This window comes from Phodopus roborovskii, unplaced genomic scaffold (assembly GCF_943737965.1).
Source record: "Phodopus roborovskii unplaced genomic scaffold, PHOROB, whole genome shotgun sequence".
Classification (NCBI taxonomy): Eukaryota; Metazoa; Chordata; class Mammalia; order Rodentia; family Cricetidae; genus Phodopus; species Phodopus roborovskii.
In genome coordinates, this window is record NW_026126575.1 from 1651354 (window position 1) to 1666114 (window position 14761).

Genomic DNA, 14761 nt, shown 5'->3' on the forward strand with positions numbered 1-14761 from the left:
AATCATAGCCGGTCTTGGGGCTCATCAGGCGGACAAAAGCGACCGCCTGCGCAGCGGTCTTTCGTTAGGCGCCTCGCCGGGGTCCGGCTGTAGCCGCTGTCGCGTTGGCTCCCACGGGCCGACTAGCCACGCCGAGTTCACCGCTCCCTTTCTGCTGAGCCCTGGCCGCGGCCGCCCGAGGGCGCCGCCCACCGCGCCGCAGTCGGTAAGTTCCTGCATTCCTCCCGCGCTGTCCCGAACCTCCGGATCCCAGGCACGGCCTTCCCAACACCCGGATCGCATGGTCCTACTAGTGGCTCAAACCCAGGTCATCCGGAAACTCAAAGGCCCGCCTGGGGGCTCCAAGCCTTCCGTTCCCCGCCCCCCCCAACCCTGAACCTCGAGACCTGGCTTTCCAGAGCTTTGCGACGCGCCCCCTCCCACCCCAGAGCTGAAGCCTTTGTCTCGGCAGTTCCCCACCCCCGGGTCGCGGCGACCGATGCGCCCAAGCCGGGCCGCCGGTCGCTGGCTGCACCTGCCGGCTGGTCCCGTGCACCGGCTTTGCGCGGCTTAACCCGGCTCGCTCCTGCTTGTGCCCCCACCCCCCGCTCGAAGCGCCCCGCGGCCCTTTATCCTGTGTGGCGAGGGTGCAGGTGGAGGAGAGCACAGGGTGTGTAAGTCTTCCCCTGCCCAAGTCGGAGCCAGAATCCTTTCAGTGGGATTTCAATAAGAACGAAGCGGATGCAGGCTCAGGGATCTGCTGTGGATAGGCATAGACAGAGCTCTGGGCCTGTCTGGACGCAGAGCATTGAACTGTTCGGTGGCGGCTGGGCTTGAACTCAGCTTACCCCAGCGGTGAGGGGAAAGGTCTTGTATTCAGAAGGGCCTCCTGTGTGGCGTCTGCTCCTTTACCAGAAAACAAGGAAAGAAATTCGTTTGTTTTGAAAAAAACAAAAACAAAAACTTGCCTCCCAAGGTCGGGAACATCTGGGGGTTAAGTTCTGGGTCTACACTGAAGCCCAAGTCGGGATTCGTTTATAAGCAGGCAGGATCCGGGAACCAGGTAGAGTCAAAGCGTCTGCCAGGCCTCTGGAGAACGTTTCCCAGTCGGGCTGACAAATTGCAAACAAATTGCATCTAACGAAATGCATTTAGCAGTTGTCAAGCCGCTAACCCCCAGGCTTCTGAGCAAAGCATAGCTGTTAGCGAAGAGGAGCCCCCCACTTGTCTGTGGGTGGGGTATGAAGGCTAGAAGTTGACCAGAAATTTCAGCGTCTAAGGCATTTGGCACCAGAGGTCCAGTCACCTAAGACACTGGGTCCCAGTGTCTGTCATCTCTAAAAGACTCAGAGTAAGATGGCAGATACTAGGGAAGCAGGAATCTTTTGATTTTCCAAGCTGGAAGCAAATTCCAGAGAGCAAGAGGTACTGTTACAGCCCCTCTGAATTGATGGATGCTGCCTGGAACATCTCTGACTTCTCCACAGAGGGGACACTGCCATAGTTGCCAAAGCTTACCCACTTCCATCCTGGTGCTACTCAAAGCTTGTGGATTGTGAATGACTTTGGTTCTGAAGGCAGTCTTAAGCTAGTCCACCCCTTAGGAAAGAATTGGGTTGCAAGGAGAAGGCTAACTTGTGATCCCAGAGGTATGGCTTGGATGTGCAAAGTTTAAACAAAGGGCAAGTGGGGTGGGCAGCACCTATGTGACTGCATCTTCTTTTAGACCGATTTGCAAGAGCCGGGCCACACCCAGAACAGGGCCTGGGTTTACAGAACCCTGCTCCCACTCAGAAGCAACCCCCTGGATTGCCCTCTCTCTACAGAAGATTCCAGATCTCTCTCTCTCTCCTTCTCTCTCTCTCTCTCTCTCTCTCTCTCTCTCTCTCACACACACACACACACACACACACACACACACACACACACACGATGGTTAGAAAATTCAGTTTGGGAACCAAGCTCCTTCTATTCTAGAAATCTTGTTCCCGCGGAAGGAAAAGCAGTTTAGTTCAGAGAAGAGGAGCCCCAGGTGTGCTCCAAAATAAACAACAGCAGCAGCAACAACAAAAAGACAGTGTCTACCTGGAGGTGTTCTGGGGACCTCATAGTAGGGAGCTGTAAACTGGAATAAATCTGCTTTCGTTTTGGGGGCTCAGAGGAGGCTGGGGGAAACCGGATCTAAGCCATGCTGGGATCCATATCGGCCCTCCCTGGTGTTTGTTTGGGCTTTACTAGCGGTTCATTTTCGGCCTACTAGTGGGCTCTTGGCTGTGAATTCATCTGGTTCACACGCGTTCATCAACGCAGGCTCCCCTTTATTCACCAGTTCAGTGCCCTGCTACCTAGCCGGCAATTTTCCCTTTCAGACCGGGTCGTTCCTGCTGGAAAACTGCAGTCCCGCATCGGACGCAGGAGCTCCAACCTCAGCAGGGGCTCGGGCCAGCCGGCTGGTTGCTCGCAGTTTCCAGAAGGCAGCCTCAGGGCCTCAAAGGATGTAGCAGGACCCCCCCCCCCAAGAAAACTCCATGCCCAGTCTGTGGGCAAGCAGGCTGTTGCGGGTCTCTTGAGGCCCTGGCTCAAGCGTCGCTTAACTGCCCGGCTTAGCCCTTGTTGCGTGGCGATTTTCTGAGCTGCTGAGCGGAGTAATAATATCCCCTTCTGCAACCCGCTCTGAGCCAGGCGGGTGGGCAACACTGGAGCTCGCGTTTCGAGTGGGGACCCACCGGGCTGACCACTTTCACCTCTGTGAGAGTCAGGACCTGCCCTGTCCGCGACGTGGCGTGGAAACTGCAATCCCCATCTCGTTCAAATAGGGTGATAATTTTAATTGCCGTTTTGAGACAAAAGAGGGGAATTACCTGCTTTTAGGGGGTGATGTTGGGAGTTCCTCCCCCCCCCGCCTTGCCAGCAGAGGCGCCCACTCGGCAAGGACAGCTTCCTCTGTGCTCCGAGTTCCCCTGGAAGTCTGCAGAGCAGAGGCCTGGGATTTGGCCGGCCGCATGGGGCACGGTTGCCGAGAGTAGGGTTATCGCCGAGGCTGCGAGGCCTTTAGACGTTCCTGCTAGGTTCCAGGGCCATCGAACACTTCTGGAAACTCCATGGCTATCTCGCTTTGCGCGTTAGTGAAGAATCATGGTCTAAAGGCGGGGAGAAACCAAGAAAACGGTCCAGAGAGGGAGCGGGTCCTAGGTGGGAGCGAGAGCTTGGTGACACAGAGACCACCCACCTGCCCAGCCAGCCCCGAGGCACCCCGGCCTAGCGCCCCTGCAGCCCCTCTCGCAGGACCTCCCGCCTAGGCTGTCAGCATACTCCCGAGCCGCCTAGGCCCCTGCTGGCTATAGAGAGCTGAAGCACGGGGAACACGGTGGACAGCAGGGACCCCCCCCAGGGGGCGAGAGATACGGGGTTTCGGTCCAGTGCAGTTCTGCACCCCGGGGCCCAGGGCCTTTACCTGTTCCAAAGCTTCGGACAGTCAGACGGAAGCCAGCCGCAGAGGCCGGATGAGACCCTGTGGTGCGCGCTCCCCCTCAGAGCTGTCCGCAGAGGACGTGGGAGGGGGTGATGGGGGCGCGCCCGCAGAGCTGAGCCGAGCTGGGAGCCCCCCGAGCCGAGGGGACCGAGGGCTTTCCTCCCTCCTTGGATTATTAAAAAGTTCATTTCCTGGCGAATCGGGTGACGTCAGGGGCCCGGCGTCGCGGTGGCGGGGCCGCCGGGCCGGAGAAGCCGCCTCCAGTTACCCAATTACGGACTGTCAATCCTGCCGCCCCTCCCCCATCTTCGGGGGCGGCAGGGACCCCAGCCCTCCCTCTCTCTATTCGAGACTCACCTGGGACCCCTCTAGGATTATTCTCTGGAGGTCTAGGGCCCTGCAAAGATAGAGAGGCTAGGTGGAGGGCGTCGAGCTCGGCCAATCCCTCGCACCTGTCTAGATTCCCCTAAAATCTGTCTGGAAAGCCTCTTTCTGAGTTAAGGTCTCAGGTCTATACCCAGGGAGGGAACTAGATTTGTGTTCCCGAGTTCATTGCCTTGCCAGAATGGAGGTATTGTGAAGAAAACCCCCCAGGTGACTTTAGGAACAAAATGCTCAAAACATTGCTTCCCTCTCCCCAAAGGCCATCCCCGGGACCCCTAGGAGGAAAAAAATATACATAAGGCTAATGCCCTGGGAGTCTCCCTCCAGCCTACTCTGGCGCCAGTCCCTGGCTCCATGGCTTCGCCGCAGGCAGTTTGGCTTGGTGGTCTGCTAAAGCCACGCTCAGAGCCCTTTCCTCTCCCAGGGCCTCTGGCCGGACCACTACTATCCGTCCAGCACAGCCTTAAGCGTCCTAGTACCCAAAGCCCAGTGTCCTAGAGAGCTACACAGTCCTAGACTCGTGCTGTCCAGCCGATCCTACCAGTCCCTTTGCACAAGGAGGCAAAGGTCTGGGGAGTCCGCTGGACTCAGGCTGGTCGTGCCCTGTAGCGAAGGAGGTGGGGCTCCGTCGGAAAGCGTGGAAGGCTGGGGTCCCAGTGAGAGATACCCAGAAGATACGTGTCTCGGCTCCTGAGAAGTCAGGGACCCCATTGGTGGCTAGTTGATGGGAGAGGCTGGAGGACCTAAGAGTCTGCCGAAGGGGTGCAGGATCCTGCCCGAGGCTAGGGTCCCCTGGGGGGGGCGATGGCATCAGAAGCCACCCGGAGGGCGCTGGGAGGGGGCCAGGCGACCGAGGGGGGCCGGCTCGCGGGGTCAGTCCCGAAGTCCAGCGGCCGAAGCTGCGGGCGCAGCCAATGGGGGGGCGGAGGCTGGGCGGCGCGCGGCGCTGATTGGCTGGCGCCAGCTTCTTAGGCGTGCGCGGCCCCCGCTTCATGTCTGTGCAGGAGTCGGCAGCTGGCGCCAGGGCGGCCGGAGGATGCCGAGGGGCCGGAGCCAGGCGGGCCGGAGGCCGAGGCGCGCGCTGTCCCCCACCTCTATCCCGTGAACCCTCCAGTTTCTAGGCGCGCTGTTGCGGAACCCGCGGTTCTAGGAGCTCTCCTAGTGTCCCTTACTCTCCACTGCTGAGCCCTCCCCTTCGCGCGCCGGCTGCGAGTGTAAGTTTGAGGACCAGGGGGCTTTTGTGGGCACTCCTAAGTGGAGGGATCTCTGTGGAACTCAGGTCAGGATCTCACGTGGGCGGTTACGTTCTTATACCTTGGGGAGAGGTCTGGCTGAACTGCTGGAGAGGGCATTGGGGGCCGGCTCTCAGTCCCAGGAACTACGTGTGCGTGTTCGTGTTTGGGGTGGGGGTGTCGAGGCATATACATACATATATATATGTATATGTCTCCAGTGTATGTGAAGGGGGGGCTGTGTGCCCCAGAATGGATGTCCAGACTAACTTTGAAGAGTTCGTGTGTTTGTGTGCCCAGAGGACAGGGGCTCGGTGTGAGAACCCGATTTCAGTTCCGCGTGCGTTTGTTTGGGATCGCCGGTGTCAGGTTCCATCCCTGTATGTGACCTCGTGTGCTTGGGTGTGTGGCTGTGGGAACGCGAGTTTCCCTGCGAGTGTGTGAGGCTGAACCCCTTCTCCACCTTCCTTTCGTTTTGAACCTTGCGCTTTCCTCCCACCCGGGACTGCACCTTAGTGGACCTGCGCTGGAACGCCTTTGCTCTCAAGACACCGACTTTGGGAGGGGGGTGTCAGAGGCCGGCAGTGCCCCCTCACATTCCCTATGTCACTTAGGTCCGCCCCGCCTTCGCCTGGATCCCCAGCCACAGTAGCGGACCATGGAGGTGGCGCCGGAGCAGCCTCGCTGGATGGCGCACCCCGCCGTATTGAATGCTCAGCACCCCGACTCGCACCACCCGGGCCTGGCGCACAATTACATGGAGCCAGCTCAGCTGCTGCCTCCCGACGAAGTGGATGTCTTCTTTAACCATCTCGACTCGCAGGGCAACCCCTACTACGCCAACCCGGCCCACGCGCGCGCGCGCGTTTCCTACAGCCCGGCGCACGGTGAGCTTCGACCCTCCGGGTTTCTGCAAGCCCGGCGCCCACGCCAGACCTTGGAGGGGAGGACAGCCCGCTGCTGCTTCCCGGATGTGGGATCCACAGGAATCTGAGCAGCTGCGAAATCGGGCTGGGGAAGGTGGAGGCAGTGACCTCTTGGGGAAGGTCTGAGACCTGTAGGGTTTTTGTCCATTTCCAACTGTCTTGGGGGAATCCTTCAGGGCCCTGTCTGGTGGGGGTTGCTCTGTGTCACTTGTCCTTCGGTCTTCCACTGACAGGCTGGACTGTTACTGTTTCTGGTGTTTTAAAGGGTGGGGCTGCTGATGGTTGTTCCCTGAGTTGTGATGATCCTCTGTGCCTGTGTCATGGCTCTGAGGCTCCTGTCCAAACTCATCCCTTCTCCTTCCGCTGCAGCTCGTCTCACAGGAGGCCAGATGTGCCGACCACACTTGTTGCACAGCCCAGGGTTGCCATGGCTGGACGGGGGCAAAGCTGCTCTCTCTGCCGCCGCTGCCCATCACCACAGCCCCTGGACCGTCAGCCCGTTTTCCAAGACCCCGCTGCACCCCTCAGCTGCTGGAGCACCCGGAGGGCCTCTGTCTGTGTACCCAGGGGCTGCGGGTGGGAGCGGGGGAGGCAGTGGGAGCTCAGTGGCCTCCCTCACGCCCACTGCGGCCCACTCTGGCTCCCATCTCTTCGGCTTCCCACCCACACCCCCAAAAGAAGTGTCTCCAGACCCCAGCACCACAGGAGCCGCTTCCCCAGCCTCCTCTTCTGCTGGAGGGAGTGTAGCCAGGGGTGAGGACAAGGATGGCGTCAAGTACCAAGTGTCACTGTCTGAGAGCATGAAGATGGAAGGCGGCAGTCCCCTACGCCCAGGCCTGGCTACAATGGGCACTCAGCCTGCAACACACCACCCAATACCTACCTATCCCTCCTATGTGCCCGCCTCAGCTCATGACTATGGCAGTGGGCTCTTCCATCCTGGAGGCTTCCTGGGTGGTCCAGCCTCCAGCTTTACCCCTAAGCAGCGAAGCAAGGCCCGCTCTTGCTCAGGTAAAGACCATTGTGGGACTTCAGGGCCTGTGGGTGGGGCGTGCCTCTGTAGAGGGGGTTGTGATCTGAAGCGGGGCCACATTAGTGCACCTGCTTCAAGAATTGGGTGGCAGTCCTCTGCCAGTTCACAGGTGTGGGGAGGAAGGACCCTTAAAACTTTCATCCTAGCTGGGCGTTGGTGGCACACGCCTTTAATCCCAGCCAGCACTCCAGCACTCGAGAGGCAGAGGCAGGCAAACTCTTGAGTTGGAGGCCAGCCTGGTCTACAGAGCTAGTTCCAGGACAGACTCCAAAGCAATACAGAGAAAGCCTGCCTCGAAAAAACAGAACAAACAAAAACCTTTCATCCTGTCCCTGAGTGCTCCCAGCACCCCAATGTTCAGTTCCTTTCCTCTCCCTCACTATGACCTTCTCTCCAAGGTTGGTATCAGTCCACACTCAGAATGTGGTTCCCATCCCCTCCCCAAAAATGCTCAGCTGAAACTGGGCAGCCTCATGACAGAGTGTGGGGGAGAATGCAGGGTGTAGGTGAGGGAAGGAGTCAGTGTGTACATGTGTGTACGTGTATCTGTGAGCGTGTGTGCATGCTGCGGGCACTGCAGAGGTCCAGGCCCTAAAGGAATCTGGTTCTCCAACTCAGCTAGTCTAGTTTTAGGATTGCAGTCACTCCAGATCTCCTTAGAGATTTCCCCAAAGCAAAATTCCCAAAGCCTGTTTGTACCCTGATCCTTCTCCCTGAGGGTAGGAGTGAGGACCTCTGCGGGCCCCCGCACCCCTTTGCCAGTGGTAGCTGGATCCAGCTGGGTTTGTCTAGCAATGTGGCCCTCAGGCAATAACCCATGGCTCTGCGGCTCCTTCCCATAGCTTTTACCAAGGGAATGGAGGTTTTCTTCAAAGTTTACCCCTGAGTTCAGGAACCACCTTCTCTTGCTTGAGTTCATAGGTATTAGTTTCAACTAAACCAGGAAGAATGCCCCAGCTTGCTAAGCACTCACTCCTCTGAACTTCAACCCAACTTGACTCTAGCTCCCGCCCTCCTAAGACCAGAGTCATTGCCTTTTTTTGTAGTCCTTTCTTCCGAGTTTGTTTTGTATTTTATTTGAATTCCAAGTGAACAAAAATAACAACAAAAATAAGGCCACCTAACCCAAAGTGAAAGAACTTAATTATTTCATTTTTAAATAACAGCATCTCTGATCATTGAATTCTAGGGGTTTTGGTTAAACAAGGAGAAAAGCTGGGGGAAGAGGTTTTCTTCCTGACCCTGGACCAAACATAATGACAGCAAGGGGCCGATAGGGGTTATGGGGACAGACTTGGAGATGCTGGCAGAGTTGGGGAGGCAAAAGTGAAGGAAACAGAAGGGAGAGGAGGAAGAGAGGCTCCTCAGGTCAGGCTGGGCTATAGCCATAGCCTGCTCCACAAAGCCAGCCTTTAGTCCCCCTTCCGGGTATCTGGCTACTGGCTCTGAGAGTCCCTGGCACCCTATACTTACTGCTTCTCTTTGTTTTCCTCGGCAGCATCTGAAATGGGGAGTTGTCCTCTTCTGTGGGGTCCCCTTCTGTGGGGACCTGCTGGGGTGGGACTACAAGTCTCCCTTGATATAACCGTGTGTGTCAGTCAGACTTGCTCCTCTGGCTCTCTGTAGTGCTAAGCAGGCCTTGTGTCTGTCTTCCTCGCAGAAGGCCGAGAGTGTGTCAACTGTGGGGCCACAGCCACTCCTCTCTGGCGGCGTGATGGCACCGGCCACTACCTGTGCAATGCGTGCGGGCTCTACCACAAGATGAACGGACAGAACCGACCCCTCATCAAGCCTAAACGGAGGCTGGTAGGAATGAGCACATCGTGGGGCAGGGCAGGGCTGGGCAGGCCCATAGTGGCCACCAACCTTGGGTAGAGCTGGTGGTTAGTAAGGGGAAGGAAAAAAAAAAAAAAGCAAACGAAAACAACCCAACAACAAAACTTCAAATGCAGAGACTCCACCACCTGAATGTCTCTTATCAGTGAAATCATTTGGGGGTCAGTCAGGTCGGTCTTCATTCTGGTGGATTCTTTCCTGCCGAATTTCCTGTCCTGCAGCCACCGGGCACCCCGCCCCCGCCCCCCACTGCTGAAGGATTCCCAGAACTCAGGGTCCAGCAGCCCACCCTCATGTTCTGGCCTTCGATTTACTCTTTTTAAAAATAGGGTCATGAAGTACTTTTCCCTGTGGCAGTTCCCCCACCCCACCCCCAGCTCACAGTCTCCTCCGCTTATTTAAATAACACACAGCAGCCACTAAAAAAACCTGCCCTTTATTATTTTTCCATGGAGTCACCTATACTGTGTATTTTCATTTGAGTGATTTTTTAAAAAAATGTCCTTTCGGATCTCCTGCCGGAGTTTCCTATCCGGACATCTGCAGCCGGTAGATAAGGAAACTTAGTGTATCTGTTTCCGGACCGGCAAGTTTTCAGAGCCACCTCGACTCAGTCCTGCCTCTCGCTGGGCTGTTTTGAAATTTCTAATACCCTCCACTCTGCAAATAATGTGTAAAATGCTAAGAATAATAAATATATTTTTTTTTCAGGGCGAAGTGATTTATGAGCTTAAATCGTTCACCCGCTTTGGGGCCCTTTTTCTTTTTCCCCCTGGAGCAGGGTGAGGGCGGGTGCGGGCTGGTGGGGGGTGGGAGGAGGATATACTGCTGGCCCCTGAGTCAGAATTCCAGCTTCAGGCTGCTTACTCACCCTCCCTGCCCCCGCAGCAGCCGGCTCTGGTCCCCTCCATGAGCAGACTCAGGCCTGGGGCCACTCAGGACTCCCGCTGGACTTGGCCCCCACCCCACACTGGCTGCCCAGTGGAGTCCAGTACCTAGGGTTGGGGTGGGGTGCTGGACACGATCACCACTCCATTTACCTAGGGCAGAGGGTGATCTGTATTCTAGGAAAAGGCTTTTCTCTCTGGACCTTGAGTTCCTTGTTCTAGAGACCAGACCTCCTCTCTTCCACTCCCCACCTCTGACTGGCATTTCCTGGGGGGCTGGGACTAGGGTCTGGTAAAGGCGGCAGGTGAGAACTCTTGGCCCTGGGATCTAGACCGGCAGGGAATAAGAATGTTCTCAGTCCTGTGTGGAACCCTCTGGCTAGTATGACTATTGATCGCTAGGAATGTGGTCAGTGCAGTCAAAGGAACTGAATGTTTAGTTTTTAAACTGTAGTTAAATTTAATTTAAATCTCTCATGGTGATTTGTATAGAACAAGGCGACTCCACACTTTAATCCTGGGCTCAAACTTCCCCAGGCCTTTCTGGGATCTCCTGAGCAGTGCAGGGTCTTGCTGCCATGGCCTCCTGGCCATGACTCACCAGGATTCTGGATTTCCAGGGGAATGGTGGGGGAGGAGGCATGCAACTGGAGACAGAGCCACAGGGCTAAACCGTCCTTGGGACCTCAGTTTCCTTACCTATGAAATTAGATTGCCAGGCAGTTGGGGGATGTGGCTGGTTTTCCCTTCTGTGTTTATAATCATTTGGATTCTAAGAGCTCTTTATTACAAAGTCCTGTGATTCCCAGCTAGTTTACTTCTCAAATTCTAAAATTCCTTGGTCTAAGATGCCTTGATTCCCCTGTGGGACCCACTGCTCCTGAGCTAAGTGATAAGACTGGGGGTGGTGCTAAGGGCCCTGGAGGAGGTCAAGGTGGGGCGTGGGAGAGGGTCCGCTGACGCTACCCCTCCCCTCCTAGTCTGCTGCCAGGAGAGCAGGCACCTGTTGTGCAAATTGTCAGACCACGACCACCACCTTATGGCGCCGGAACGCCAATGGGGACCCTGTGTGCAACGCCTGTGGCCTCTACTACAAACTGCACAATGTGAGTGCACCCCACCCCTCCCCAGGGACCTCAGCTCTTTGTGCAGCCAGCCGGCCAGCAGCCCCAGCCACAATCTCCAGCTTGGCTTGGCTTGGGAAGCCACAGCCGGCAGCCTGCTTAGCCAGTCCAGAACGCCAGAAGGGCTTCCTGTAAGAAGGGTCCCTCTGCTGTGGAGGTGGGACCTGCGGGAGCAGGGCTGGCAGGGAATTTGTACCTCTGTCTTAGGAAAAGGTGGAGGCCTGGGAGGATTAGAGGGTTCTGGAAACAATGTGGGCTGTTATACCATGCAATCTCCTTTCCTGAAAATGGTGACAGTGCCTAACACTTAAGGGAACTTTGGTGAGTGACACTGGAGGCTGGGCTGAAGGCACAATTCCTGGCACCCTGGGGATATATGTAACCCAGCCTCCCTTGACCTGTGGAGAAGGGGCCCATGGGTAGGGAACTTGTTCTAAAGGCTCCGTGGCTGCCCCCAGGTTAACAGGCCACTGACCATGAAGAAGGAAGGGATCCAGACCCGGAACCGGAAGATGTCCAGCAAGTCTAAGAAGAGCAAGAAAGGGGCTGAATGCTTTGAGGAGCTTTCCAAGTGTATGCAGGAGAAGTCATCCCCATTCAGTGCTGCTGCCCTGGCTGGACACATGGCACCCGTGGGCCACCTCCCACCCTTCAGCCACTCTGGACACATCCTGCCCACGCCAACGCCCATCCACCCCTCCTCCAGTCTCTCCTTCGGCCACCCCCACCCATCCAGCATGGTGACTGCCATGGGCTAGGCACAGCTTCCCACTGGACAGACATGGACATCAAGGGTGGCTGGCAGAGCCAGAGCGAGTCCGGGCACTCCCAGGATGGGTGGAACACACTTTTGGCTCCCGCCCATCCCAGGAGACCCACTTCCTCCTGCCAGCCTGGTCTGGCTGAAGCCACCTCTCCTTGGAGGACTCCCAGCCTTGTGCCGCCATTACTGTGAATGTTTCTAACTGGGCTACAGCTTGTGTGTGCCCTGGGTGCTGCCCAGAAAAGTTTTTTTGTTTTGTTTTGTTTTTTGTTTTTTCTTTTTCACAGACAGTTGCTTGGAGAGCAAAACAGACAGGTTTATAGCAAGAAATGGAGGAGACTGGGGGCAGAAAAATGAAACCATTTTTTTGAAGGTGAAAGGAGTAATATATAATTTATTTTGCTCTTATTTCATACAAGGACATGAATGACACAGAGGCATGGGCTGTTTGTGTTCTCTGGGTCCTTCCCTGGGGTCTACTGCCACCAGCCAGGGCTCTGGAAGGCAGACTTACAGGGTCTCAGCCTGAGCCTTCTCCCCAGCTGCCTGACGGGTAGGTAGCCCCTGCCCTGACGCAGCCCTAGAGGGCAGAGACAATCGCAGGCGGTCCTGCACAGATTCCCAGGCCAGGGCTGGGTCACAGGAAGGAAGCATTCTCTGGAAAGGGGAAATGTCTCCCAGATCATTCCCTTGGCTTTAAGAGGCCAAAGCTGGTGCAACCCAAATGGCCAAGCTGCGGCCTGTGCTGTAGGCCAGCTGGACCCCTGTAAATACATCATTTTTCTGCTAACCCCTCGGCCCCTCCCACTCTAAGATAAATAAGAGAATATTCAAAACCAAACCCAAACTGCATAAGCTTAACTCACTGATGAGTGGTTTTATTTTTAAACTCATTTTGGATCCAGTCAATTGTACGTTGCCACAGAAGCCCCACTGTGGAAAGGAATAAAACCTGCAAACCAAGGCTGAGATTCATGGTTCTTTCTTGAATGGTTCTTGGATCCCAGGTCCTGAGCAGGAGGCTGGGGACAAGGGAGATCTTTTGCTCTTGGTTGCTGGGGGATGGGGCAGGGAGGCAGTGGCCCTGTGATCTCTGGGGTATTCTGTTCTGTTGTGGCTGGCTGGATCCTTCAAGGTACAGCTGTACATAAAATGTGTTCCAAGCTTCGATTCTGTGTGCGGTGTTGGTGTTGGTGGTAGTGCAACAGCTGGCAAGGGGCCTCTAGCCCAAGAAGACAATTGTGCTGACAAGTCAACTACGTGCAATATTGGCGTCCAGTTGCTGTAGAGCACCATAACCAGAAGTAACTTATTTTGTGCTAGTACCTGCACAAAGAAAAAGAATCGGCAGTATTTTCTGTTTTTATGTTTTCGGCTTGTTTTATTTTGAATTAGTGACCTAAGTTATTGTTAACTATGTACAACATTTAAATATTGTGTAAAAATTGTATGCTACCCTCCTATTCCTTTAAAGTGAATACTGTTAAAAATAATAAAATACTTTTTGTGAATGTTGCAGCCTGTCAAGTGGGTCCCTGGGACTCCACATCCCTGGTGTGGTTTGAGCTGTCAGGTAGCCTTGTTTCTGCTATGTCTTTCAGAAAAGGCCCATTTGGCTAAAGCCTCCTCCCTAGGGCACAGGGGAAGGTATGTGGAGATGGACAGGGCTCTTCTCCAGCATCCTTTTCTGAGAGCCCAGCAAGGTGCCTGTTGGGGCTTTTCAAAGAGTCAACAACTTCCCTGGCACCACTCAGGTCCCCCCAGTTGTGGTAAGCTCTAGTTTCTAGGGTACCAACTTGCTAGATCTGTTCATTGACAAATTTGATTATCCTGTCACTGATTGCTGTCTCTAACAAATGATCCATGGCAGCTGCCATTACCAATATTCCTGACCATTACGTCTGCCGTCATGTCCTTAGAGAGTGACTGCTAACCAATCACCAGTATGTTATCATTGCATCTGGTCCGTAATGTGTCCAGTCACAGGCCTGCACAAAAGTCATCTCTGACAGTGATCTTGGCAATTATCAATAATCAAAGTTCCCCTTGGTCAATGTGTGGATCCCAGATGCAGACAGTCACTGGTGTCCTGGGCCACCAATGGTGTCACTAGGGATTTTTCTTTTGGGGGTATAAGTTGTGGGGTCTCTATGTTGCTCAGGCTGGCCTCAAACACCTAAGTACTATGGATCTTCCTACCTTCCCTCTTGAGAAGCTGACAAGCTTCTTGCCTCTCATTACCTAACTGTCCACATGCCTACACCCTCTTACTGCCACATCTTCTCTGATGCTGTCCTGAGCTCTGGTACTGATGCCCCTAAGGGTTCACTTCTAGTCACCAAGATCCTGTTGCCAGTGTCAAAGTCCAATCCTAGCTCCCCCATCCCCCCAAATCCCTTATACCCTACACTCCTGAATCAGACTGCTGGGTCATCACACACAACAGAAGGCCAGACACCAGCATCTCATCCTAAGTGCCACCGCCCATCAGGGTGTAGTGAGGTATCTCTGGGGCTTTGGCCTCAGGATGCCACCACTACCCTGTTCTCATCCTTTCCTGGAGAATAGACACCTGGGTCAGGCAGGAGCCAAACTGAAACTTAATTGGACTGATGTGCCTACTCCTGGGTACACTGTGGCCATGGCACCACAGGACCACCACACTGGCCTTCTAGCCCGCTAGCTGCAGCCTCAGTGAACGCAGCAGCAGCAGCTTTCTGCCTTGTCCCAAGCTTTCAGCTACAAGGTTGTGTGTTTGATAACAGATGGACCTGAGAGCAGGTATGCATGCACATGTGTGTGGTGTGGTATGGTGTGTGTGTGTGTGTGTGTGTGTGTGTGTGTGTGTGTGTGTGCCATTAGCAACCCCCTTTTGCCACATACTGTTATAGGCATAGGAAGCCTCATCAGTGAGAACAAATAGGAACCACTTAAGGATGCAATGTTCCAGGTGTGAGGAAAAAATATACTTCTTGGCTCAGGGCAAATTTGTTTGGCCTGAAGTTCAGAATGGACAGTCTCGATCTGTGGGTTTCGACTCTTGGGGACTGGGCAACACTTTCACAGGGGTCACATATCAGATATTTACATTATGATTCATAACAATAGCAAAATTACTTATGAAG

At 55.0% G+C, this 14761-nt stretch overlaps 2 protein-coding genes across 3 annotated transcripts in view; both read left to right on the forward strand.

Annotated features, from left to right (window-relative positions):
- Positions 1–14761, forward strand: part of Mgll (monoglyceride lipase) — an 883522-nt gene that overhangs the window by 272823 nt on the left and 595938 nt on the right. The gene's annotated exons all lie outside the window — the stretch shown is intronic.
- On the forward strand, positions 86–13147 carry Gata2 (GATA binding protein 2). Of its 2 annotated transcripts, none has more exons than XM_051203372.1 (6): positions 86–205; positions 5682–5954; positions 6363–7004; positions 8687–8832; positions 10730–10855; positions 11332–13147. In XM_051203372.1, exons 2-6 carry the CDS (start codon positions 5726–5728, stop codon positions 11629–11631), a joined length of 1443 nt encoding a protein of 480 aa, XP_051059329.1. In that variant the 5' UTR covers positions 86–205; positions 5682–5725; the 3' UTR covers positions 11632–13147. The 2 variants fall into 2 exon arrangements, with proteins under 2 accessions (XP_051059329.1, XP_051059328.1); XM_051203371.1 differs by lacking the exon at positions 86–205 and adding an exon at positions 4822–5049.

Bases quoted from the DNA above. Each gene is read 5' to 3' on its own strand.
- Gata2 (XM_051203372.1), top strand. From the start codon at position 5,726: ATGGAGGTGGCGCCGGAGCAGCCTCGCTGGATGGCGCACCCCGCCGTA. The intron at 7,005-8,686 runs GTAAAGACCATT...TCTTCCTCGCAG, and splicing joins CAAGGCCCGCTCTTGCTCAG to AAGGCCGAGAGTGTGTCAAC. The intron at 8,833-10,729 runs GTAGGAATGAGC...CTCCCCTCCTAG, and splicing joins TCAAGCCTAAACGGAGGCTG to TCTGCTGCCAGGAGAGCAGG.